At 40.4% G+C, this 27611-nt stretch overlaps 1 protein-coding gene across 4 annotated transcripts in view; it reads left to right on the top strand.

The window, feature by feature from the left end:
• YAP1 (Yes1 associated transcriptional regulator) overlaps positions 1-9529 on the top strand; it is an 87453-nt gene extending 77924 nt beyond the window's left edge. For all 4 annotated transcript variants that reach the window (XM_032193553.1, XM_032193536.1, XM_032193545.1 and 1 more), the window contains 3 exons: positions 1692-1822; positions 6874-6986; positions 7592-9529. In XM_032193553.1, coding sequence (XP_032049444.1) covers positions 1692-1822; positions 6874-6986; positions 7592-7830 — 483 coding nt within the window. In that variant the 3' untranslated portion in view covers positions 7831-9529. The remainder of the gene's footprint in view (positions 1-1691; positions 1823-6873; positions 6987-7591) is intronic.
• The last annotated feature ends 18082 nt before the right edge of the window (positions 9530-27611 follow it).

The following is a 27611-nucleotide window of genomic DNA, read 5'->3' as shown; positions in this document are numbered from 1 at the left end:
GTGGAAGAATTCTAGTCTCCAGAAGGGTAGAAATGTGAGCAAGTAGTTTTTGCAGTTCTTGAGTTGTCTCTGGGTTTGATGTGCTGAGACCTTCCTCAGATCACCATTTGTGAAGTGTTCCAAGAAAGATTTTTTTTTTTTCATACCAACTTTTTTGTATCAAATCCAATGTAGCTGATAGAAGCTGGTAAACTTAGCTGTAAACCAACACCTCATTATATAGCCTTTGCACTTGGTTTTATTACATAAGAAAGTGAAAATCATAGAAATGGGTTAAAGATGCATACCATCCTGTGATCTGAACACAAGGACAAGGAATGTTAGTATTTATTAGGGCAGTAGCCAGTTAAGTGTTGGTGAACACTAGACTGTATTTACTTGGGGAAACAATCAGGTGCATCAGATTCAGAAAAAAAGACACTTGGTATGTTTGGTACATTTCTGCAAAGTTCTAATCAACTGGAGTGAGAAATCCTAGTACAAGATACAGAACTTGCTATTAAAGGAACATGTAGAATAATAAATTCACAGGAATTGTAGTGAATCACATGCAAGATTGGGAAAAAAATGTACAGTGGGGAAGCGTATTTAGCACAGTCTGCTGGAAAATATAGTAACCTTACATGTTATTTTTAAAGAAATCACTTACAAGAATTGGAGAAAGAGTATTGTAATCTATATATAGTGTTCATATATTAATGTATGTGTGTATATAGTGCATATAACTGGATGAAGACCTCTCATTGTACAAATGAGGAATACTGATTATTGTTAAGACTGACAAGACAACTTTTGCTTGAGATTAGCTTCCCAGGCACAGATTGGATAATCAGGTACTACTAATGATGGTAACAAGATAGTCAAAAGATGATGGGTAACATGTAGATTATCTGTTTAAAAAGGGAACGGGGGCAGTAGAAATAACAGAAAATGTTCCTTTTCTCCACTTACCTTTAATTTTGCATATATATTTTTTTTAATGTTAAAACTTATTTTCAGTAAGTAATAATGATAAGCGTTATGGATGGATTGTGTGGTTCTACATTCGGTGCGTAGTAAGATGAGTAAAAATACATAATCTGAAGTTTGTGACTTCAAAAGTGCCGCCTTCTTTAGTTTTAATAAGGAATTATTAGGCATTGGAAGAGCTTTAAGATTTACTTTTGGGAGAAATCATTGAATTTATCAATCACAAATTTCAAAATATATCAAATGAGTGAATTGGAATATGTAGGGAAAGGCTTTAAAACTTGCTGAATAAAATAGGTGTGGTAAAAAGGATTAAAGGATTAAATAGGAAATTACAGGAAATAGGGAAAAAGAGCTAGTCACAGTGATGTTTCAGAGGTCAGATACTGTTAACTGTTCTTTTTGATCTTAAGAATAAACTTAGTAAAAGGATACTGAAATGCAATGAAAAAAATTACCTATATGTACTGATATTTATATACATAAATATATTTAGAGTGAAGTCCCTGTAATACTGGACATGGCTGGTTGAACTTCAGTTACCAATGAAGCCAATAAAAATTCTTGCTTTGTCTTCAGAAGCTTACTTTCATTTAAATCTTGTAACTGAAAACACTGAAAGCATCAGTTATCCTAGAATGTCATATGTTTATGTATCTGGAACATATTTGAATGTCTAACATGATCTTTTCTTTTCTCCTCGTTTTTCACTCCTGTTTTAGGAATTGGCTCTCCGTAGCCAGCTTCCAACAATGGAACAAGATGGTGGATCTCAAAATCCCGTATCATCTCCTGGAATGTCTCAGGAACTGAGAACAATGACTACAAATAGTTCTGATCCCTTTCTTAACAGGTTTGTAGGAGTAGCTACTGGAGGAAAAAAAAATTGATTTAAAATTCTGTTCAGTACATGTAATAGTTTATTTTGAACATCTGTCTGTGCCAAAAGCCACAGCTGTAAATGAATCTTTCCTTAAATGGCAAGTCTAGTAAAAGTTGAGGATTAAAAGCTGTCTCCTGTGGGAGGAAGTAGTCTGTTCAGACTTGTAGGAAGGTTTTTTATTCAAAGTCATAACATGTTGCCTCTGCATAATCTGTTGACTAACAGTCATTTCAAATTACTGACTCAGAAGAATTTGTGAATAGCTTGCTATGAGATCAGATGAACTGTGAGGCACATTTAGGACTACACCTTGAGGTTCATTTTAAGGTTTCTCTGTTCACCTCTCCCCATCGGTTCAGTTATTTAATTTAGCAGTATTTTTACTCCGTTAAATGTTAGCTGTGCAAACAGTGGAATGTTTCATTTTAAATACAGTATTAGTTGGAAGTGTGGGCCTTTCAATTTAAGAATTAGAATTTTGCAATATAGACTGGTGTTTTTATGTAACTTTTTCCTTAATCCGTCTGAGTTGAGGAACGTTTGTTTTCTTAGAAATACTGTTCTAATTACAGCTTGCAAATACTTCATGCTAACAAGCACAATTTTGGAAAACTTGCTGCAGCTTGTGATAAGTTGCATCTATATTTTTGTTTAGCATGCTGAAAAGGAAAGATGGAAATGACAAAAAAAATCTAATCTCTGAACCGCATACATTTTTTTAATTAATGGAGTAAAAAAATTACCTATTTTCACCAGTATTAAGTGGTTGAACTTAAGTTGTGGTCATTAATTTTGTAGTGCTCCACTGAACTATATTTTTTAAAGTGGTCTAAACTGGTACCAACTCGGCGTCTGTTACCATTAGACAAAAAGATTATGTGTTCTATCAGAGTTCATCAGTACTTCTCTGCGTTACTTTGAAATGTTAGCCTAACTTTAGGGTGCTTACTGTAAGTTCTTATGTAGTATAACAGCCTTGTCCTTCTCTTTAGTGGTGCATTATTATATGTACGGGGGAAAAAAACCCACACGTTAATCTTAATTCTTTTGATGTAAGTCTTAACTTCCATGTTTTTGCCACCAATATAGTTTCAGCTCTGCTTGCAAGATAGGAGGTCCACATCATGTTAGGACCGGCGTAATTCTGGAGTTGAGCAAGACTAAATACCTGCTATAATTTCAGATACTGAAAACGTAAAAACTTCGTAAACCTTTGCTGCAATTACAAATTTCTTCCTCCATTCTTTTAAATTATGGAACGTTACTGATCTCTTACATCTCTACATCTCTGTTCTTCATCCCTCAAAAAGTATCTTCATTGTATCTAACTTTTTGCATTACTGACATTCTGAGATCTTAGTTTATGTCAGTTTAATCTACTTTTTATAGGAGTCTTGTCCATCTCTTCTAATTAGAATGAGGATTTGAGAAGTTCAGCAGATGGATGGCATGCTTTTACAGCATCTTGCCAATAGAATACGTTCATACAGTTTAGGTGATGTAAATAAAATCTGTTGCTCATAGTACTTTCACAGAATCACAGAATTGTGTAGGTTGGAAGAGACCTCCAAGACCATCTAGTCCAACCTCTGACATAACACTAACCAGTCCTCCACTAAACCATATCACTAAGATGTACTTTCTTCCACTACATGTCGTATTGTGTGTATAAGTGTTGCGCATGCTACTGTTGGGGAGGAAAAGCAGTTAACTTCTCAAGGTACGCTGTTCTTTATGTGTTGGAGAAAAGCAAATCAAAAAATCAGGCCTTGCATATGGAGAAGAAAACAGTGGTGGTTTGTTATTCAAATCCCTAAGTAAGTGTGATTTCCAAATTTTGGGTCAGTGTTTCAGGAAGACCTAGACCTCCTACACAAATAAATCTGCTTAGAAAACTTCATTTTTTTGTTAGGGGGAGGGCTTGTTTTCCATGGAATTCAACATGGAATCTGGTGTGATCTTTAGCTGTGCTAGCCCTGTGCCAACGAATAAAAAGGACAAGAAATCTTAAAACTGACTACCTACTGATCTATCTGAAGTTGCATTTTGAGCAATACCGTTGTGGGCAATAATTTCCCATACTATGACTATGAAATGAAGAAATTCTTGTAAATGGAAGATGGCCTTGGTGTGTTGTAGTAAAAACTAGCTTGAATTTTCTTGAAGGCTGTTGCCGTCATACATCAAATCCAATAATGTTTTAAAATTTATTTCTTAAAAAATGTAGTACCTTCACATCTTAAACTTGTTTTCTGCATCTTTAGGTTTTGAAATGGCCACTGTACTCTTCTCTATGTCAAATATTCCAGCAATGGACTAATTTGTTGTGCTTCTGTACATATGAAATGTAAAATGACAGATCTTTGCCTTGAATTACAAAGAGCAAAAAAGCTAGAAAGGACAAATTCAAATTATAAGTAGTTTTTTGCCAGGTTGATAATTAGCAAAGGGTACTTATTGTAAAGTGGGAATGTTACCATTTGCCCAGTTTTAAATATGTTTAGCTATTCCCTTTTTTTGTAGCCCGTACCAAATTCTGAAAAATCTATACCTGACTTGAGCTCAGATTTTTTTTCATTTGCATTTTGTGTTGAGCATTGTTCCCTTCTAGATAATTTTATACACATCATTGCATTTAATTCTGACATATGCATAAGGGAAAGAGACTTCTTAAAGGACACTTGTGGATATGAGTGGATGTCACTTGTGGATCTGAGAACCAGATGCTGCAGTCTGGTGGTCCAGTAGTTTTGTCCTAATTGTCTCCGTTTTATCCCTTATGTTAAAGTTCAGACTTCCAGGAATACTTCCAGGAATGCTTTTTCTTTCCAGTGTATATAAAGTTCCTGGTGAAGCAGTCCTCCTAACTTTACATTCCAAAGTTCAGGTAGTTGAATATTTTCCACTCCTTACATATCCAGACCAAAACATCTCAATGCTACAGTGAAGCAATTCGAAAAAATGTACAGTGGTGTTCTCGTTTACGTAGTCAGTCTTCTGCCTGCTGTCTTCACGACCTACTATCTTTATGCTACGATTTATTTTTAAACGAAATATTTAACAATGCAGACTTTATTAAACAACTTCACCTTTTGATTTGCCACTCTGGTTATGTTTTTGGCTGTTAGATTTATATTGGCAGTGATGGTAATTCTCCATTTAATTCCTAAATCGGGCTTTCTTCTTTTGTATACAGACATTTTGACAAGTATTTATTGAAGAAGCATCCGCTCTATTTTGGGTAATGTAGTTTAGTTGCATGCAGTAATTTTGGGCAGTGTGATGACTGGATGAAGAAGTCCTTGCTGAAGCGAGGAAATGTGTATTAGGGTGATCTGGAGACAGGAGGGCTGGACATTCCAAGTGGGACCGCAGCAGCCAAAAAGCCTTCTCAGCCAGAATGATCTAGTTCAGCATAGTCTCAGTTCTGTGCCTAGTATTTTGTCTCGCAAAGTAAACCAGCATTTTTTTTCAAAGAAGTTTTAAATGGCTTTCTTTTTAAGGTTGTAATCAAATGTGTGGTGATACTATTTATAAATCAATCATGAGGGGGGAAAGAAGTGCTTTAAAGGTATAGAAAAGCTAGTTTTCTTTCTTGTGTGGCAAGGATGTCCTCATGAAATCTAAAATATATATAATATATATATATATATATGTATGTAATATATATTATATAAACACAGTTGATGGCATTTGACTTGCATCCGATGTTGAACAGCTGTTCAACTATTTTCAGTCCGGTTCTGCATGCTTGACAAGGCATACACTATGGATTTCACAAGTACATTACAAGCAGGATCAGTATGTCTTCAAATGCTAATAGAGCTGATGTACGGCTTAATTTTGTTTTGATTTGCACTTAGCATTCAAGGTAGAAAACCTGTAAAGGTCCTCAGTGAATGTAACCACAACCAGAAGAAATACAGATTTGAAAATGTTTTGTGAAGCTTGTATATTAGTAGACATGGGGTAGTGTTGTGTTCCTACAGCTGCTTCTGCTCATTTTGTCTGGTGTGACTGTTTGCATCCGTTAGCTATCATAGCAAAATGTTTTCAGATTTATGCTGATCTGTATCATTTGTATAACAAGTAGCAACCCCCCCCTCCCTTTTTTGAAAATTGTTGTTCCAGCCAGGATAATGATTTGTACCGCTGTATATAGCTTTTCTTACTGTTCTACTTTCAAATGAATAATTGATCAAATTTATAAGAAAGTCAACTGAAAACTGGATGCATCCCCCTCAAGCTGGTCAAGTTGATCATTTGACTGGCCTACTCTTCACCCCCATCCCAAATTTCCCACTGCAGTAGTCTTGGTCTGCTGTGGCAGTAAGATGGCAGTAAGAAAACTAATGTATGTAAGGCCCCATGCCACCTGTTTTGCTAACTGTTCTGTCAACAAGATCATTCTAAAGAGGGTTTGTTTACAGGATGGCTTCTGTACCAGTGCTTGATTTATATTAGGGCACTCTCTTGCTATGACATGTGTGACTGCACCAGTAGTAATGCAGCAGTGGGAAGCAATGGATGAATTCCTAAAGGAGTTCCAACTTCAGCTCCTATTTAGTGACCTAGAAATGCCCTTCAGTGGCTGATGAAACAAGGGGATGTTAGTAGTTAAATTTTTTTTAAAACCTTAACAGAAATGTGAAATGGTACACCATTATTAAGTTTCATAATCGTTAAGGACAGTGATATGCTTCTGGTGGTTTTTAGCTGTGGGTGGGTGTGAAAAGTTTAAAACAATGCAGAACGTTGGTCATTTTTTTTAAAAGCCACTTAACTGTGTTCTTATTGAGTTAAATTGAACCTAAATAATATGGTTTTAATTGGAAAAGGTCTGCATAAAATAAAAACCAGGTGTCTCTTACAGACAGACTTCAGCTTTTAATTAGAATAGAGCATTTCTTCTGACAGCAATGTTATCAAAGCCCTTGAATTGGTTCTAACACAAACATCTAACTATTTTAATTGCTTAAGTACTCTACCCTCATTTTTTTTCTGCCTTTCTTCTATTACAGTGGAACATATCACTCCAGAGATGAAAGCACAGATAGCGGACTTAGCATGAGCAGTTACAGTGTACCCAGAACCCCCGATGACTTCCTGAACAGTGTTGATGAGATGGATACAGGTTTGTTTTTCTAAACAGTCTTAACGCATGCTTCCCAAATATGCTTGTGTCAAATGCTCAGCCCCATTGCAATGGAAACAAGCAACTCTGAGAAACTCTGAGAAATTTTTTGCATAGTTGTTCTTCCTGCTTCTGTTTCTATAACAGAAACGTTGTAGTTAAATTTGTGAAAGGCATACTTGTAATAAATTCTGTTGGGAGGGGGTGGGGCAGAGCTCATAAATAGTATCACTACTGTAGTTACATGGAATTTGAGTTTGCTTTTTTTAAAAAAACTCGTTATAACACCACCTCAGCAGTATTGCTAATATTTCTCCAAACAGAATTTGACTGAGAATTGCCTTTTAAGCATAAAAATAAAAATATGCTAAATGGTATCAAAGATATGTAGAGATTCAGATTAGTAAGTTAAAGTTGAACAAAGGCAAGTTCTTTGCATGTCTGCATGCAGTTAAGTCATCTTGGGTTTTCGTGATGGATTTCTGTGAATCACACTGCTTGTATGATGCAAGAGATCCAGGATTAACCTTTAGCCAGTTGTGATAAGTTGTAGGTTTGGTACCTCCAGTATATTTAACGTCCCTCTTGATTTGTTTTTTAACTAGGTGACAGTATCAGCCAAAGTAACATCCCGTCCCATCAGAACCGTTTCCCAGACTACCTTGAAGCCATTCCAGGGACAAATGTGGACCTTGGGACACTGGAAGGAGATGGAATGAATATAGAAGGAGAAGAACTGATGCCAAGTCTGCAAGAGGCTTTGAGCTCTGACATCCTTAATGACATGGAATCTGTCTTGGCAGCCACCAAGCTAGATAAAGAGAGTTTTCTTACTTGGTTATAGGGGCCTCAGGGAGACTGAATTCTAAATCTGTGAAGGATCTAAGGAGAATAGGACACCTGTATCTGAAGTTCAGAACAAGCCAGTGTGGCACACTTTGGCTTGTGTTCAGAAAAAGTAAATGAACAAATATTCAACAAGATTCTTTCATTTTGCTCTTCCTTGTCCATCGCTGCTGTTATATATTGCTGACTTTTTTCCACAGTTGACTCTGAAGAACAGACATCTTCTTCATCTTTTTCTATTGCTGTTGCAACTACTGTTGGGGTGGGGGGGAGATGATGAGCCTATTTGGATGACGAATGCCATTCCTTTTGTCCTAGTGTGCGCTTGCATATCATTTTATCTAAGTACTCAGATTTGAGAGTTAATTTCTGCATGACACTGCTTGTAGTTTGCTCAGCTAGTTGTCTCCTGCTGCCTGTGGCAAGTGGTAAAACATGACATACTGGGGTGACAAGCCAAAAATGATGTATCTGGTCAAAAGAAGTCAATACTGATTTGGAGATACAACTTAAAGGAGGGCTGAAGACTTTGGCATTAAGAGTTGCTACCGATAGCTCTTTCATTAGCCACAAAGTGCTCTTGTTCATATTTTATGTTATAGTAAATCATGAGTCATTTTACATAGAAACATATATGAACTTTGATTGTTGCCACTTATTCTAGCCTAACTCTTGTTTGTCAAAAATAGTTTGATTATTTTTGTTAGTTGGTTTAACTGTAGCTGTAGGATGGGAAGTAATTCTAGGTGTTTTTTTAAATAGTGAAATCTTAAGTTTTTTTTTCTGATTTCACATAGTCTTATTTAAATCTGAATTGTCTGCTTTTTTTTATACCTAAAACATGCCTATTGTAGCCTGATAAGCTAGTGAGTACATAAAACAGTATGTTTCCCTGTAACTTTTTTATTTTTTAAAGGCTAGCTTTGAATGTAATCATTAGAATTCATGACCAGTGGCTTATTTTTCATGTTTCTTTGCAAGATTTTAAATTAGAATCTAAGTGTGGTATATATAATTTTAAAACGTATTTTAAAGTAGCAGAAACCATTTTAAAATGACAGATGCATCTTATCTCTCTTCTGGTTTTCAGTTTTGATATCTAAGTGAGCTTAGAATCCTTAACAAGGGGGGGGGGGGACCTTTATTAAAAGTTTCTCTCAAGTTAGCATGGAAAAATAGTCTGAACTTAATATCACTCTTAAGTTGCAATGAAAAGGCTAGAACACCAAAAAATAAAAAAAATAAAAAAAATCCTCAATTAAAAACTCCGAAGTGTAATAGTTGTCAAATTCCGTTTGGTGAAAAATAAGCCCTGGACACTATGTAGAAGACTGTAAAGATACGTGTTAGATGGTGACATGAGCAAGTAATGAAGTGTATATTAGTAGTAGAGCTTAGCATGGGGTAGAGGTGAATATGAGTTATCTTTATTTTAACAGGAAAAGATGTATCACTAAGTTGTCTGCAGGAGTTGACAGTTTCCAAAGAGTATTTTTAAATGAACAAAATGAGCATGAATCAAACTTTCAGTATAAGCTATGATGTTTTGCGGGGGGTGGTTTTCTTCTGACGAAAAGTAGTGTCACCAGTTAGCACCTCTATAACTAAGGGCCTGTCACCATTCTCAACGTGAGCCTTTATTTTCAAGGGTGTGTAACACAATTTTAAGGATACTGTAAGCATGAAGCTTGGTTTTTAAAAAAAAAAAAAAAAAATCTCATCTAGCAGGGACTTCTCCCAGGGGGAGATTTTTGGTGTGTTTTGTTGTTGTGTTTTTTGTTTCATTTTTGTTTGGTTTTGGTTTATTTTTGGTTTATTTTTGTTTTGTTATTTCTTTTTTTTTTTTCTTTTTTTTCTTTTTTTACAATTTTTTCATGTTAGGAATGGATCAACAAAAAAAATCATTGCCGTTACTTGGAATTTTATGCTTCAGAAATAGTTCCAATAGGATAAATTTAAAGAATGAAAACTCTGAAAAAGTCTCATTTTAAAAACTGAAGCAGCAGAGGCAGAGATCTGAATTTTGCCACTATAAATGTACTTCTAGTACCTTACATAAGAATATTAGTATTTGAAATACGCAAAATTGTGGCCTGCTATGAAATACAGGCAGGTTTTAAAATAGCAATGTTCAAAACACTTCCACAATGACGAGTATATTCTGCTACGTTCAGCAATTAATAGGCCACTTATATATTGTGCAATGACACGGTAGCTCCTGAAGCAGTATATTGTGTCCAAGATAGGGATTTTAGTAGCATTTTTACAATTTCATTACAAATTCTCTCTTCTTCCCTTCAGGAAAAAATGACACTAAGCTGTTGTAACTTGAATGGTATGACTTAAAACCACAACAGCAAGGAAATTCAGCATTGTTTCCATTCAGTTGTCTTCCACAGTTGTATCCAGGTATAATAGCACATACAATGCACTGAGTGCAGACTCCTGACATGCTGTACCTTGGTACAACAGGGATGTATACAGAACAGGTTTTCTTTCCTTGCTTTTGTGTGTTTGTTGCAGCTTTAATATTTGAATGTTTTCTTCTCATTGTAAAAACACTAAATGGCTTATACTGTATTTGGGTAGCACTGCTTAGGATAGATACTGACAAACTGGGAATCCTTGAACTGCTCTAACATTAATTCTGTTTTGTGATACTTATTTTAATTGATTTTAATACATTTCCGTTCTCTCATTTATTAGGAAACATACCATAGACATGCTGTACTGTTGGCAATCAACACTAATTTGGATTTTTTTTTTTTTATTCTGCAAATGCATTGTTTGATGAAGTGGTTAAAATTGTTCGAAATGCAAAAGTTTTTTGGGTAGTATTTTATACTGATGTATATATTGAAACAAATCATTGTAATAATTGTAATAGCTTTTAGTTTTAAATACACTACATGCAGACAGATGGGGCTGTACAGTACTGGGCTGTTCAACACCTGGGCAGGGCTCCTGCTTGGGAACAGGTTGCAGTGTCAGTAAAACACATGGATCAAATATTGTACCATTCAGTGTTGGCGCTCACCAATGCAAAAGGCAAAGAGACGATTTCAACATAATTAACACTACGTAGCTCTCACACATCTGGTAAATCAGTACTAAAGTGACCTTTTCACTTACAAGCATGTTTTTTATACAAATTAACAAGTGTGCCTGTGTAAAATAATTTGTTTTCTGTATCTTGGAAAAAATACTCTACACATTTAGAATGTTGTATGTTAGAGAACTCTTAAATGCACCCTTGTCAAAAATTACATATATTAGTTACCCATGTTACTTTTTAGATATGAGCATGACTGTAAGTTAGGTACTTAAGTACGTTCTGTTACATTATTTTCTTTATGTAATACTTTTTTCAGTTGTTTTATTTGGTATAAATATATACTTTGTGCTTAAACATCTTGATTCGTTTTTAACATTCAGTAGAATGTAATGACATCAGTTTCCTTCAGTGAGATGGATGCAGTGAACTGTTGAATTCCTATTTTAGTTTGTCTTTTTTTGTCCTCCTCGTCACAGTTCTTGTAATCGTAAACTCCAGTCCTGCAAACATTGTGTACAAGCTTACCTAAGGGACAGAGGAGTCCCATTGAACTCTTAGCGTTGAAGTACACATCTCCATGTGCTTGCAGTAATGAAGAGAGAGAGACTGTATTGAGCCTTGTACCGTTCATGTAAAACAACACTGCGATTGCATATGGCAGTTTAGCGAGAGCTGGTAACAAAATCCCTTATCTTCTGTAAGGAAGCGTCCTCTTTTTGCAGATATGTTTGCAATGTTCTGGATTTTCCACATGGCAGACACTTTGTTGGTTAACTCAAGGCATACACAATAACTTGTGGCAGACCATCAATAAAGACACACTATTCTCATTCCCAAGTTTTGACTTATGAAATGTGAAATGTGTAATGGCATAATTTGAAAGGGCACAAGTTAAAATTTTGATGGGGTTTGCTAATTTTGACCTATAAAACAAATTTGGAAAAGTTGGTTTTGTTTTTTTTTTTTTTTTTTTTTATGCAATGCAATTCTTGATGGCTGAAGTCACAGCTTTGTTTCTTAGTAGTTTGAGTTACTAGTATTGAACACCAAAATGCCTCAGCCCTGCAAAATTCAATGTAGTTGCGTGTTTTCATAGTTAAAGGTGTAGGACTTAATGTTTCTGTATTAGTGTCTTTTACTCATGAGCTCATAGCTGTGTTTGCTCATTCAGATCCTTTAAATTACAACCTAACCTATCATACCTCACACCTGGGAGTAGGAAGCCTGTGCCAGGGCATGCCAGGGCACCAGTTTTATTTGCTGATAGCGCTATCACTATCTGCCATTTGTAAGGTGGTGACATACTGCAGCAGTTGGAGTACGAGTGACCTTCTGAGGCAGCCCCAAACAGACAGGCTGCACTACAGCAAAGCAGGATATCTGGTCCAGGTGTTCCAAGCTCGCTTGGGAATTCTTGTTGAAATACTTTCAACGCAGTTAAAAAAGTAGTGGTTTTACTGAGCCAGAAATAGCATGCCTCCGAGGAAGCTTTGAGCCTTCCTTATGATAATGTACGAGTTAGCAGGAGGAGAAGAGGGGAGGAAGGCATTTTTCACCCAGGATCATTAAGAAAATAATTGTTTGAAATCAAGCTACAATCTGATAAACTCCTCCTGTGTGGGAGGTTCTTTCTGGGATAAAAGTGGGCACATCAATTTTATTTAGTGTGTCAGTATCCTGTGTTTTCCTGTAGGAAAGTGAAGGTGTGCTGCTGGTGCCGTGTCACCACCACTTCTTACTGCTAGCAATTGTCTTCCTATTTTGATGACGCCTAAACTCAGGATGCAGATGACAAGTGTAATGAGAAATCATGGCTGATGTGAAATGGTAAAGCTTATGCCAGCTGAAAAATCAAATTGTCTTCAGTGTAGAGTAGAGCTTTATTTACCAACATTGACCAGTACTTAATACCTCTAGGCTAGTGTATTTTTCTCTCTAAAGAAACAAGTAATTGAGGAAGCATGATGAAAAAGAAGCATATACATAGCTGTGCATCTGATAAAGCTGCCCAGTCAGTTTTGTGGAAAACTCATGATATTTCCTTTCCTGACATGCTTCTCTCTAGTGAAGATGCCATAATAGTGAATACTGCAAATGCAGGCTGACCAGTGGCCTTCCCTATATATGTGGACAAAGTTGGTCCTCCAGTCATAATTCTTTGTATATTAAATAGGCTTGAATTGGAATGAAAGCCAAGGTATTGGCTTTTCCTATCCTTTTATTAAGGAATTCAAAAAAAAAAAAAAAAAAGCTTGAATGGTCAAGAGTAGCACAAGAGGTTTTCTCTTTGATGTCAGGCAACAACAAAAGATTTCTATTTTTAAAAACACATTTCAGGTGAGGTATACTATCCCATTCTCCTTCTCCCATGTATGGTATCTCTGAACTTGATTTAATTTCTGAATTTAGTTACTGTATTGGCCATCTTCAAGTTCTGATATAACACTTGAAGACTTTAACCAAGACCAGGACCGTAGGGCTCATCCGGAGTTGCTGCCCTTTGGACCACAGTTGTCACCCTGGTGCAAGTCTGTAGCAGAAGGCAGGCTGAGCAGAGACCTTTTCCAGACTTCACCAAGCGATCTGCTCCTTCAGCTGAGGACAGAGGGTATGAAAGGATGGCTTGGAGGCCTCTGAGAGGTCCAGCTGTAACTGGACAGTGTCCCCAGTTAAAGAGATGCTGGTTGTGCACGCATGTGGCAAAATCCCAGAGCCCTGCTCTTAAGCAGTGTGATTCAAATGGCAGTGTCTGATAGCAAATGGTAGCATCTGTGAGGTGCCTGGGGGTCGGGCTGGTGGCTTTCAGCCTGTGATCCTGCAAGGGGCTGTGGAGCTGTGCCCAGCCAGAAGCTGCTGAGGGCAGCCCGGCTAGACCAGCCGGCCCCAATTTGAGCAGGACAGCTTGAGGCTGCTGAGAAAGTCCCAGTGTCTAAAATGGTGACAACTGCAGGACTTGTTAAAGCCCTGCTGCAACTGCAGACTGGCCTTTTGCATTCATAGGCAGCAGTATTTTTAAACCCATCTCCTTTATTCATTTTTTTGTTATTTTGTTTGTTTTCACATAGTGTGTGACTCCTGCTAAAGTTTGCTGTTAACAGCATTTCAGGATCTTTCTCTAATGCAAGACTAAAATAGCCTTCTGAGCATGAAGTAATGTCCAGGGAAAGCAGAGCTCGCAATGATAAATACCCCAGAGTTTCCCCTAAAAGCATGTTTATTGTTAAACACTGAAATATGTACCTGGTCCCGGTTCAAAATAACAAGAGAAAAGGAGATAATTCCTCTTAGCATTCCCTGCATTCTTACTCAAGTAGCAAGGGGTTTGACCCGCAGGCATTTTGCTCAGTCCTTTGGAGGCACTTGGTGAATTAAATTTGGTAACTTTTATATGGATATAGGTTCCTCTGTAAATTATCTGTATGAGAGAAGCACTAGTAGATCAGAAAAAAAAAAAAAAAAAAAAAAAAATTTCTGTGCAGCTTTGTCACAAAGCTAGAAAACCAGTCAGCCAAACAGTAATACAGAGTTTCTCTCAACTGTATACTAGCCTGGGCTTGGAAAATAAGGTGCTTTTTAACATAAAAAATCCGTGATTGCAGTAAGGATCAGGCTTACAATGGTTGTGATTTCATTGCAGGTGAAGCTTAACTTGTGGTGTGCTTTTTGCTTTGTGGTCACCTTGAAAACAAAGCAGTGAATGAAGTCTGAGGAAGTCCATGAAAATAGGAGGGCAGTCGGTCCGTGCTGCTGTGTTGGCCAGAGCTCTGCAGCTGCTTTTAGCCATGTCTCCCTTCTGATGAAGTGAAGATATCTGGTGGACTCGTCTCTGTGCGAACTGGCTGCACATTTGCTTGCATTTTATTTTTAATGTCACTAACTTTTAACAGATGGCCACGTTATTGAAGTGAGCGTGCTGGTGACAAATGAAACCAAGGATGAAAATGTTCTTTAAAATATGGTGTTGGGTATGCCCAAGCTGAGTAAGAGCTGTCCTGGATAAAGGGGACTCCCACCTGGCTATGCTTTGCTTTAAGCAAGGCATTTTAGCAGTGCACAGGAAAGCTGTGTGGCATGGTTCTACTCGTTTCATGGGAGCACTGAAATGTTAATGTTTGCAAAGTGCTTTGAGGGTAAAAAAGTGCTTTGCTGGTTTTGGCTAATTTTACTGAGTGGCATCACCAAGAAGTAGGACTGCAATTCAAGCAATACAGTATGAGGAATGCATCCTATTCTACTAGTTTAATCCCACAAATCCATTGCAGAAAGGTAATAGGTCAGTGCACGTCAAACAGCAGCTTTCACTGGCATGGGGATGCTCAGGAGGAAGAGGGGGCTAGTTCAAGTTACCTTTCTCTGCTGCTCACCAGACAAAAACTTAAAAAAAACTGAAATTACCTGGTGCTTGCTGGAAGGTAAGAGTGCATGAGCGATGTGCACCACTTCTTTGTTCTCTGGAAACTTCTGTGCCTAAGTCCTTGGGTTTTAGCTGTTCCCCTGATTCAGCTTTTTGGTGGAGTTTTAGTGAGTAATCTTTCTGGGAAGTCTGAGTAGGCTTTTAGTTGTAAAATTGTATTGATTAATTCTGGGTGTGAGGGTGAGAAAATCTTGTTTCATTATGCATATACTTAAATATATATATATATATACACATGCACAGAGTAATGTTGCATCCATTTGTGTGTGTATCTATAGACACACAGTTAAACACTAAATTTGTGCCTAAAGACAACTCAGTTATTCATGAGCATTTGGTCTAGACTCGTAAGGAAAGAACCAGTAAAAGTGCATCTCAGTTACTAGGTCTGCGTGGTTGTTGCTTATCTCCAAATCTCCAGGTTTTAGGTGTGATGCAGGAGCATTTCAATCACAATTAACACTAAAATTAGTAATAAGAGAACACGGATGTGCACACTATTAAGCTATGCTGCATCTGAAGAAACTATGTGCAAGTAAGGTTACTTTTTAGATGCTTAAAGGCACCTTGCAAAAAACTAAAAAGGGGCTGGGGTAAGAGAAGACGAGCTGCTTCTCACCTCCCTCTCCCGTGAAAGCGCATCTCTTGCTTCTATGCTGGGACATAAAGAAAGTGAGTTGGCTTCAGATGAGATTTGTCTGCTCTGAAGTCGACCTTCGAGCTTAAGGCATGGCTCAGGCTACACACCTCAGTATACGTGCGTTCTACAATGCCTAATTCATGGCGTGCATACACGCACACAGGTGTGTGTGTGCCTAAAGTGATGGAGCTGGTATACCATGGAGCAAGATGTTTGCTCATATCAGAGATAAAAGCCCTAATAGGTGCCTAATAGTAACAGGGAACCACGTTCCTCTGATACACAGCACATACTTTGCTACTCGCTTGAGTTACTCTTTTTAAATAGAGATTAAGACATTTTTTGGATTACTTCTCCATCCCCAAAATCCCATGACAGTTGCTGGGGTTTCTTTTGTTTTTGTAGATGTAAGCTGCCTCCCTGGGTGGGCACAGAATGTTTTAAAATGTATTAACATGGGTTTATTCCACATTGGAGTGTAACTAGTTCTGTGCCTCCTTTGTAGAACAGTAGTGTTGGTATATAAGATGACATATAAGGTATATAGGGTGATGTCTTGGCGTTTGAAGCTGATACAGTGTGCTTTTCAAGTCTCTGACCTTAGGTTTTGAATGAGCCTTTTGGACTGCATGCTGTGCTTGCATAGGATCTGGTCTGCTACTGGAACAACAAGCAGACTTCTATATCCCATAATAGGCAAACTGAGTGCTCCGACTGTCTCCAGCCTTGACTCTGGTGGCTGTTCTCTTAGGCTTCTCTTTTTTCCATCATGTCATCTGTAAAAATGTATGATACCCTTCCTGTATTATTCAAATACTTGGATCTCAGCAGGAATGTCTACAATTTATGCATTTGTGTGTTAAAGCATTTACATACATTTGTGAACTGTATTTAGAATAAATACACAGAATTTGGAGGGGCTCTGAGAACTAAAACAAGATCAGATAGTGAAGTGCTTAGGAAACAAAAAAAGCTGATACAGGGGTATACATTCAGATAGTTGATTTTGCTACAGGAATTGAAGATGAGGAACTGGTAGTTCAGCAAATAAAATAATTTTTTGTGCTTCAAGAGGACATCGCAAAACTGATTTGTCAACTTTTTGCTCTTGTAAAAATGTATATGCTCTCATGAGATGCATGAACATAAATACAACCAGCTACAGGGCAGTGAGCAGCTGGAATGCTGGCCAACTTGTGGGCACAGCGTCTGGAGGAAGACCTGCACTGGAGATGGTCCAGAGGAGAGCGTTGGTGATGAGGACAGTGTGGGAGAGGAAGAGCGCAGTAGCTGGGCCATTCACCTCGAGAAAAGGCAATTAAAGATAACATTGAAGTAAAAAGCAGCAGCCACTGAGGATATTATCCATGGAGCACAGGACAAGAAGCCAGAGGGTTACATTGCAGTGAGGAAAACAGGTTTGGGAAATCTTTTAGGGGTTCCCTAGCTGAGGTGCCCGAGAAGCTGCAGTAGCCCTGTGGTGGGAGAGCTCGAAGGATGAGTTTGGCAAACGCATGAAAGAGCTGAACCAGCCTGGGGTCTGCTCCTCAGCCTGGGCAAATGGAGGGCTCCTGGTAGAGCTCCAGCTGGAGGCTTGAGCCCACAGACGGAGCTTTGGTCCCGGTGCTAACCCCTCGCTTCTGCTGTTCGTCGTCCACTTGGGTAAATGCTTCAGAAATGTGCAGTCCTGACTCCACCAAGATCTACCCCTTCCTTCAGTAATTCCTTCCGAAGGACAATCACATGACTCGTCTAAACATGGAAAAAAACTTACTTGCTCTTTCCATTTGCTCTGTTTCAGTTGCCAAGCATTGGCTCTTTCTGTGCTTAACAAGTCTTTTAGTTACCTGCTCTTCTCTTCTGTTGGAAACACTTACATGCTTTAATTAAGCTCGGCTGCTTTAATAAAGTGCACAAAATGTTTCCACTGTGGTAAAGGGAACTGTAGTGCTATCTGTCTTCTGACTGACTGTACTGCATGTCTTCAATTTGTCTGCACTGACTGAGCTAGCAGAGCCCGAGTGTGGCCAAGATACAATAGATTGAGCACAGCTCCCACTTAGTAGGAGAAAAACCTCCTGCGGAGAAGTAAAATCATCCTGAAAATCATCCAGCCTTTGTGGAAAAGATGTTATTTTGGCTGCAACTCCAAGGGAACTACTGATGAGCTTGAAGCTAAGCCCAGATACCAATCTTGGCAAAAACAAAAGCATCAAACTGGGTAAGAGGGGAAAAAAAATCCAACACAAGAAGTGTGTGGTCTCCTCTAATGGAACAATCTTCTGCACGTTCTCTGGTGCAGAGCAGCGTGGTAAGAGCGATGGCCTGCAGACGTACAGCATCATTTGTTTACTGGTATAGAGTTCCCTTAAGGGAGCAGCGTGTTCCCCCCCCTAAAAACTTTCTCTTTATGATTTTTCCTTTTTTATTTGCCATCAAGGAAGGTCTCTCTCACAGTTGACTTTCTGGTGTTTGCAATTGTGCCCTTAAATAAATAATGATTCACGAGACTTGAAAGGGAATTTCTGGAATACAGACCTGTCTGGGACTCTGGAGCTCTTCCTGCGTGTTAGGGTGAAATGCTCTGCCTTTCGCTCGGGGTCTTTAAATAATTCATTGTGCTTATTGCCAGGCAGGGGCTCTTTCATGCGCTGTTTTCCTGGTGAAGACCCAGCCCGGCTGGCTGCTGTGCCCACCCCGATCCCTCCCCAGACCTGAGGAGCAGAGGTAGGCCTCGCACACGGTTCCTGCTCTGCAGACCACCGCAGGCCCTCCTGGGACAAGGGGTGCTGAATGCATTTGAGCCACTCATTGTTTCACCCGGGATCTGCCAGCTCTGGCTGAGCTGGAGGCATGCACGACCCGTTCTGACTTCTCCAAAGTGGTTTTGATGTGCGCGAGCCCCCTCCTGCCAGTGCTGCTGTGCTGCCTGGTGTTTCTAAATTTACCCTCTCACACAGCTGATTAGGGAGGCAGGAAGCGATAGATCCTGAAGCTTTCAGGAGACAGCCTCTCCCCGAAGACGTACTTCAGTGAGCTAAATGCACAGCAAACAGCATGCAGGCAGGCGAGATCTCAAGCCCGGGCACGCCAATGTAAGTGATAACATCAAAGAGTTTGTTGCTTCCTTCATAAGCTCTCTATCATTTTTTTTTCTTCGAATGGTTTTATTTTAAAATGCAGATGAGGTTATATTGCAGCTTCTCCCTGCCCTGCAATGGAAGGATGGGATGTTCGGGGTCAGCACTGGGGTAGCTGAGGCAGCATTTTGGTGAGCTGAAACTAGAGCTTTGGCACTGGGAGTGGTTTCTGTTGGTCTCCCTTATCGTTTTGGCAAATGCTTGAAGGAGTATTGTCTCTCCCTCTTCTATTTTTGGGCAGAGAGATGAGAACACTTTGTTCCCTTCAAGTAGTGATTCAGTCAAGTTAGCAGAGAGTTCCCCATCACACATGTGCTTCCACCTCGTGCAAAACAACATCCCTTTTTTTCAAGGCCATTAACCACGTTGTTCCCAGCCCACAACCGATGCCAGCAGTCAAGGAGCCTGATCTGTAAAATGCACTGGTTCTCTTGATTTCTTGGCATGGAAAATAAGAAAGTAAAAGTATCCTCATTTTATCCAAGTGAGCTTTTCTAGTTTGCATGGAAAAGAAGAGAGTGAAACCACTTGTTTGATAACTCTGGCTGAAGTGGTCACTCATGAATGGAGGAGCAGGAGTGCCCCACAGGGTCACAACCAAATACTGAGCTCTGATAGAGCTCAGACTTTCGACACACCTATTCTCATGTGCCTCACCTGTGAAAGGGGTATAGTTAATTTGCCACTGTGAAAATGACTTGCTTTTTTAGGTAGGGTCAAAATTTTTCCTTTGCAAGCTAACAAGTCATTCCTGAAAGGCATCCACAAAACAAGCAAACAGAACAGTAGGGTTAAGAACTACCAAAATATTTCCTGAAAGTGCAAAAACCTGGCCTGGAGAGGGTTCTTCAGAGCCAAGGTGAGCTTGGCCTGCTGCTCTCCAGAGGTATTTCAAGTGCCTGCTTATAGAGCCTGACTCCTCTGTGGCGTCACCTTTGCAGGGCTGGCAGCGCTTGTATCTGTCATGAAACTCTGGCACGCCAGAAGACTTCTCTTGTAAGCCTGGCATCTCTCATCTTGTACCAGTGGGTTGCTTGACTGTTTTGCTTTGGATACAGTGCAGTTCTTTCTATGAAAAGCAGGAACAAAATGCTGCTAAGTCAAATCACAGATGTAGAAATGAATTACGACATGTAGTACAGTCCCTGGAAAATTCTCCCCGGGATGTTCTTTGACTGTGCTTGCTGCTCAGTATAAACCCGTGAATGCAATTCTGTCTGGTGAGACAAGGGGACAGAAATCTGCAGTCAGGCTCACTACTGAAAACAGCATTGAAAAGGTGTAACTAAGCATGCAGGCATGCCCGGTGCAATTATATCAACGAAAAAGCAGTCATTAATCTGCTATTTCCCATGAAGTTTACTAATCCTGTAAAGCTACCTTAAAATGCTTTTGCTGACAGGTGAGTTGCTCGATTAATCCATTCAGTAAGTACATGGAGTCTGTACCTCACTTACAAAAAATCATTAAGATTCCTTTGCAGTGGTTCTTTATTGGAGGGTGTGATGGCCAGGTGTCAGAAATATATGTAATTCCCATTCCCCGGGTTTAGTTCAATCATCAGAGTGTGACCATGGTTAAAACATAAGAAAAACTGAACCAAGATATTCCTTTCAGAATATGGATAGATAAAAGCAAATACAGAGGCAGCTAAATAAGCATCCTTTTTGATAGCTATTGGTATGCAATACATTGCAAATTAATAATTAAAAATAGTTTTAAAAATAAATAACAATAAATGCAATTGTTTTAGTTCCTAATTTATTTTTCTGTTTGGGGAAAAAAGTTTGTGGGAGGGTTATGTTGAAGCACAGCTGAGTAAGCAGTAGATGGTACATCCTCTAAAAGGGGATTTCTCCATTTAGTGGGATTTTTGTTCCCCTGATTTACAGCAGTAATTGGCTTATATCTATTACTTTAAAATTGCTCCTTGCTCTTGGCTTTAAACAATGGCATAGATGAAGCTAGTGTCAGCAGAAACCCCTCTCAGCAGAGCCCGTGAGCCCCGCTGCAGCTGCCCGACTGCTGGTGCTGGCCATGGGCTTTCGTGTGGCCGAGTCAATCGCTCTGATCCTAAACACGCTAATTGCACTCATCTGCTACAATGTAAAATAAGCCAGGAGCTCTGCACAACATAATTAAGAGTGGTGACAGGGCTTTCTAAATGCTGTTCTCAGCCTGAAGTAAATCACAGAGCCATGTACGCGACCTCCAACGAACCAGATTAGGTTTTGCATGAGGAGCACTTTCATGTTTCTAACCTTCCCCTCACAGCGTAATTCTACCTCTGGGTTAAAAGACCTGGGAGGAACCGGAAAGTAAACCAAATGCTACTCTCAGCACTGCTCTGCTTTGCACTGTCCACTAATGCCAGGATGCCAGATGCTCCAGCAGCCCGCCGGGCAGTGCCCTCCCAACAAGGGTTTGCATACAGCAGCCCGAGATCTCCTGTCCCACCAGCGATTTAGCCACCTTGTCTGAGACGTGATCAGAAGCCCACATGGCTAAAAACTCCTGTGTAGACCCAGAAACCCTGAGTGCCAACAGGATCCATCCCCTGAATGCAGTAAGGACAGGAGTGCCCCCACAGCAGGGCTTCTCTTGCAGTGTTACTTCTGTGAAAGGGGACTTAAATCCTGTGAAAGGGGAGAATCACAGTCATTCAGGTTGGGAAAGACCTCTCAGATCATCTACTCCAACCCTTAACCTACTATTGAAGTCCACCACTAAACCATGCTAAGTTCTGCATCTACATGTTTCTTGAAGACCTCTGGGAGCAGTGACTCAACCACTTTCCTGGGCAGCCTGTTCCAATGCCTCACAATCCTTTTTGTGAAGAAATTTCTCCTAATGTCCAACCTAAACCTCCTCTGATGCAACTTGAGGCCATCTCTCTTTGGGCTCTTCTCCCAGACACAAAGTGATAAGACAATCTCTACCTCACTACAGCCTCCTTTAAGATAATTGCTGAGCATGATGAGGTCTCCCTTGAGCATCCCTTTTTCCAGGCTAAACAGCCCAGCTCCCTCAGCTGCTCCTTGTAAGACCTGTTTTCTAGACCCCTCATCAGCTTCATTAAACTTCTCTGGACTTCAGTATTTCAGAAATCCACACAGCTTAAGGAAGATCTGAAAAGAGCTGTACATGGGTATACTTGGCTTGGCTAGTTTGGAGAACTCCCTGATGAGGTCCTGCTGGTCAGAGGGGCCTACAACTTTGGTATGGTCAAAGTGAGACCAATGGCAGAAATTGGTGAGGAGAGTGGCTGCTCTCAGGCTGGAGCTGACTTGGTTATTCTACAGCATTTGTGTGAATGGCAGCTTTTAAGTTCATGGGTATCCAGTGGAGAGGCAGGAATTCATCATCATTGATGTAGGGGTGGAAATCTGCTGCGTAACCAGCTGGGATAATCTGTCACTCACTGAGGAACAGAAAAGAACAGGCCTTCATACCTTCCCTTGTCATTCAGAATAAATGGAGTAGGCAGCAAATTGATTTTCTTTTTTTTTTTTTTTTAATTGAGCTTTTTGGCCCTTCCTTTTTTTTTCTTCTGGTCTAACTCTGATGCTTTTTTTTTTTTTTTTTTTTTTTTACAAAGCAAAGGGCTACGAAATAGATGCAGCCAGTCTTACCCTAAGCAGACATCTTTCCTCTCCATCCATCCATCCAGCAAAATGGCCACCTAATCCCAATGGTATGGGCAACTACAGGATGAATAAAAATTCTTTCCCAGGAAAGAAAAAAAATGAAAAACTTGGTCTGATTTTGAACAGATGGAGTTCACATTGGCTGCCCACACGCAGAAGGAAAAGGAAACATATCATACATAGCAGTGGGATAGCTGATATATCCACCAAGTCATGGCTCCCCAGCTGAGTAAGATGACCCCAACAGCAATTCAAAAACTTTGGTGCTTTTCAGAGGCCTGTTGGCAGCAGCCACGCAAATAAATTTTGAGAAGGTCGTGCATCAGAAGAGGCCCCAAATGTGCAGCCTGAGTATCCTCTTGCTGATGTTTTGAAAGCCAGAAGAAATTCTCATCACAGATTACGTTTACTTCTGCACTTGCATGTTAGTTTTACCAAGGGGGAAGTAAGCGGCAGCATACGTCTCTAAGTTGTTTTAAAATTTCATTATTCAACCACAATTCTCTTATGCAGAGCAGTGCTCAACTTTTGAACTGACTCTATCTGAAACTGAGGAATTTTCTTTGTCCTCCATACTTTTCCTCCTAGAAAAAAAAAATAAAAAAAATGCTATAACAGTCGATTGGGTATGTGCATTTTAAATTATTATTTTAAAAATGCCCAGGGTTGAACATCTGAAGGGCAGGACCTCAAACGGAAGATAATATATACACTAAAAAAATCCCGTCTCAATATAAATCTGAGTTGTGTTTATGTTCCTGAAATAACTCTCTAAAGAATCAAAGCAAAGAGAGGTTTTTTTGGTTGGTTGGTTGGTTGTGTTTTGTGTGTGTGTATTTTAGCTTAATATTTTCTGGACTCTAATATATTTGATTTCTGTTAAATTTAGCTTTATTATTTTTAGGTTGTGTTTGCTTTGGACTGATTCTGGCATCCTAAGCTATTTTTATTTTGTTTATGGTACATGCTTATAAATTTAACATGGTTACTTAAACTATTCTTGATTGTGAAAACTTTCGTGCCATCAGTATTAAAACAACAAAAAGTGTGTCATTTGTAGTGATATAAAGAAAAATAGCAAATTTTGAGGTCAATGGATTTTTTCATGGTAGATTAAACAATACTTTGGTAGCTGTATTTAGTTTTGCAGTAGTAAATAAGGAAATCTCTCTGGCAGCATCAGCTGGATCTCCAGCCTGTCCCCAGAGTGGGCTCAGTGTCCTCCTGCCCTCTGATGAAGAACAAGGGAACGAACTGCTGCAGAGCCTCAGGAAGGCTGCTCTCCTCTTAACTCCGAGGAAAATCACTGCCTGCCCATATCCAAAGGGAAGGAAGAGCCTTTAGAAACACTGTAGCACCTCAGAAAGCAGATGCTGAACATTAAGGAGTAATATTCCTCCATTTTAGTGAGTCGGGGCTGAGACGCCATGACGAGCCACCACGCCTGAGGTGTTGCTGGAGGCATGCACCAAGGGTAGCCCTTGCTTGCAGGTGATACTCTTTGCCTGGGTGCCTTCAGGCTCATGGCTAAGCAGCATGCTCCTTGTGGCTCTTGTTTGGCACCTCCTCACCTGATCAGTCACCAGAATGAGGTCCTCTGTCAGCCCCCAGAGTGCTTGAGGCTGGACGTGGCGCTGACTCATTGCATCTCAACAGCGCTGTCTCCATGTGGGAATTTTCAGGGAGACCTTGAGGAGTTTCGACCATCTTAAACTAAGCAAAGAAAGATTTTTCAGTATGAAAAGTTGTATCAATTGAAACTTCAGCACTTTGACAGCACTTGGGACCTGAATGGAACTGGAAAATAACATCTGGGCAATGAAAGACTTACCTCAGAGTTATTTATTATTTTATCATCTGGGCCAGGGCAATCCTGAGCACAAATACAGGTTGGGTGGAGAACGGATTGAGAGCAGACCTGAGGAGAAGGACCCAGGGATGTCAGTTGATGAGAAGCTCACCATGAGCCAACAGTGTGCACTTGCAGGCCAGAAAGCCAACCTGGGCTGCACCAAAAGCAGCGTGGCCAGCAGGGCAAGGGAGGGGATTGTTCCCCTCTGCTCTGCTCTTGTGAGACCTCACCTGGAGGCTGCATTCAGCTCTGGGGCCCTCAGCACAAGAAGGAGAGGGAAGTATTAGAACAAATCCAGAGGAGGGCCACAAAAATGGTCACAGGGCTGGAGCACCTCTCCTGTGAAGACATGCTGAGGGAGTTGGGGTTGTTCAACCTGGAGAAGAGAAGGCCCCAGGGAGACCTTACAGCGGCCTGCCAGTACCTAAAGTGGGCTACAGAAAAGCTGGGGAGGGACTCTTTGTCAGGGGGTGTAGGGAGAGGACTAGGGGGAATTGATTTAAACTACAAGGGAGTAGATTTAGATTAGACATGAGGAAGAAATTTTATACTCAGAGGGTGGTGAGGCCCTGGCACAGGCTGCCCGGAGAAGCTGTGGATGCCCCATCCCTGGAGGTGCTCAAGGCCAGGCTGGATGGGGCTTTGAGCAACCTGGGCTGGTGGGAGGTGTCCCTGCCCATGGCAGAGGGTTGCAACCAGATGAGCTTTAAGGTCCTTCCAACCTGAGCCATTCTATGATTCTACGATTTGGTTTGTAATTTGTCCTACACAAAGAGCTACATTAAGGTTGCCAGGTCAGCAGTCATGGCAATGTCACGTTGAAGGCTGCCAGGCAATTCTTCACTGCCTCCTCACATACATTATTTATGCTTAGTCACTGTAGTATAGTCTTCAAATAAATACAGCTAGAAATTATTTTCCCTACAAAAGCACACGCTGAAAATATCCAGTGACTGAACAACCAACCTATAGTATGTAAAAGAGCCTTGGAGCCAAGATTATTTGGAAAACAGTGGTATTTCAGATATCCTTGTGTCATTGCACAAGAAAAATCATTCTTAGGGTTTTCCACTACTGTAAAACTTTTGGGATCTTTTTAGATCTTTTTCTCTGTATATTTTTGTAGACTTTGTTTGGGTTTCTGAATTCATTTTTAAATAAAAAACATTTTCTAACAAACCCTTCCAGCACCCCTGGGAACAATGGCTCTTCTCAGACCAAAGCTCTGCAATGCAGGTTCCCCATTGCCAGGAAAAGGCTGCAAGCACAGGATGGTTCATGGTGTTTAAAATACAGAGTGTAGCTCTATGATCATGGACTGTGCTCCGGAGGTAAGGTGTAGAAGCCCTGAATGCTTCCTGACACATGGCAAACATTTCAATATTTGCTACATCATGTGGCTAATTAAACGTTGTGCAAATAGCCTCTTACGTGGTTTGAACCTGATCCCTGCTCATGTCATCTGATGTCATGCTTTTTGCATCAGAAGAGAAGGTAATTGTTTCCTGTCCTATAACCACTTTTTTTATTATTATTATTTTCAACTTCATTTTTTATTTTTTATTTGTACTTTCTCCTTCATCCTTTCTACTTTTGAAATGAACAACACTAGCTTACTTAAGTGCCCTCTGTGTGAAATTGGTCCACAGCCTCCACCACTTTGTTGCCCTTCTTTGAACCTTTCCATTCCTACACCATCATTTTTGAAGGAGAAAACTGCCCAGAGTTTTACAGGTATGAGCACAACCTGTACTTCTCCAGTGTACAATACTGTCATTTCATCTGTGCTCTCATCTCTACAACTTTCAAGCCATTCAGGTCAAGTAGATCAAACTGGAACAAAGTGACCTTAACAAAGGACGTCTTGTATTTATTCTAAGCAATGTTTCATTGAGAAGAGCATTTTCCAGGAACAAGGAGACTGTGGAAAGATCACTCCTGGATCTTTTTCTTATTTCTTCTTTTCAATATTGCTTACCACTGTGACATTTCTGTGCCTAACTGTGGTATGAGTTGATTCCTACACCATGCTTTGAGGGCCAAGCTCATACCACTAGGTGGTATTGCACAGTTGTGTGGTGGCATTGGTTGGCCAAGAGGCTGCTGAGCCACCCCTTGGCAGCAAGCTGGCCATGCAGGGCCCTTCTGAGAAACTGTCAGTGTTGGTTTGAAGGACAACGAAGACCATCCTTGAGAACAAATTAAGAAGGCAGCTGGAAAAGGGGATCAGAATAATCCTGTAGACCTAACAAAGGAACAGGAGTGACATGTTTTCAGCCTGGGCATGAAACCCCTGCAAGCAGGAGGAACCACATGTGCCAGTGGACTTCCAGATTTCTGCTGGTGACAGAGGAAAGGGGACGGCCTGGGCTCTGCTCTGGGCTCCAGAGAGCACGATAGCTACCGCTGACATTGGTTTCTTCCCTCTCCTTGCTGTTGTCCTTCCTTCTGCTCCTCTTGTCCCACCAGATGCCCGCTTCCCTTCTGGTCCTGGGCTCTTTGCTAGGCAAGGGCACTGGTATTTACCTTTCCAGTGATTTATTTCAGCACAGTTCTGTTCTCACTGGGTTATGAACAAGCACCTATTTACCTATTTACCTTGCTAATTCAGGCTGATTCCCTGCTCCCAACCCCTTTGAGCCCCAAGCCCCCCAGTTCAGCTGCAGCCCCCATCCCTGGAGAGACACAACTGCGCCTGCTCCAGGCTGGTGGACAGCAGTGGCCCACGGTGGCCAGCTCTGCTGGGGACAGCCCTGCTGGGGGCTGGAAGCTGGCAGGGGATGGAGCGTGCCCCATGCTGGCACAACCCTCTGCAAGCCCCTCTGCCAAGCTGACAAGTCTCTGCTGAAGTACGTGAGCCGAGGCTTTTTAAAAACACATTTATAACTTGGCTACGTCTTCTGGCATCAGGGTGACCTCCCTGCCTTTTGCCAAATTTCAGACTCTTGCTCAAATAAATGGTTGCCTAATCTTGCCCTGAAAACCACAGAATCATTTTTACTGAAACTGCCCTCCCCTCCCCTCCTCCTAA

This window comes from Aythya fuligula, chromosome 1, assembly GCF_009819795.1.
Source record: "Aythya fuligula isolate bAytFul2 chromosome 1, bAytFul2.pri, whole genome shotgun sequence".
NCBI lineage: Eukaryota > Metazoa > Chordata > Aves > Anseriformes > Anatidae > Aythya > Aythya fuligula.
Note: the sequence above shows the minus strand (reverse complement) of the source record. Positions and strands in the feature narration are given on the sequence as shown.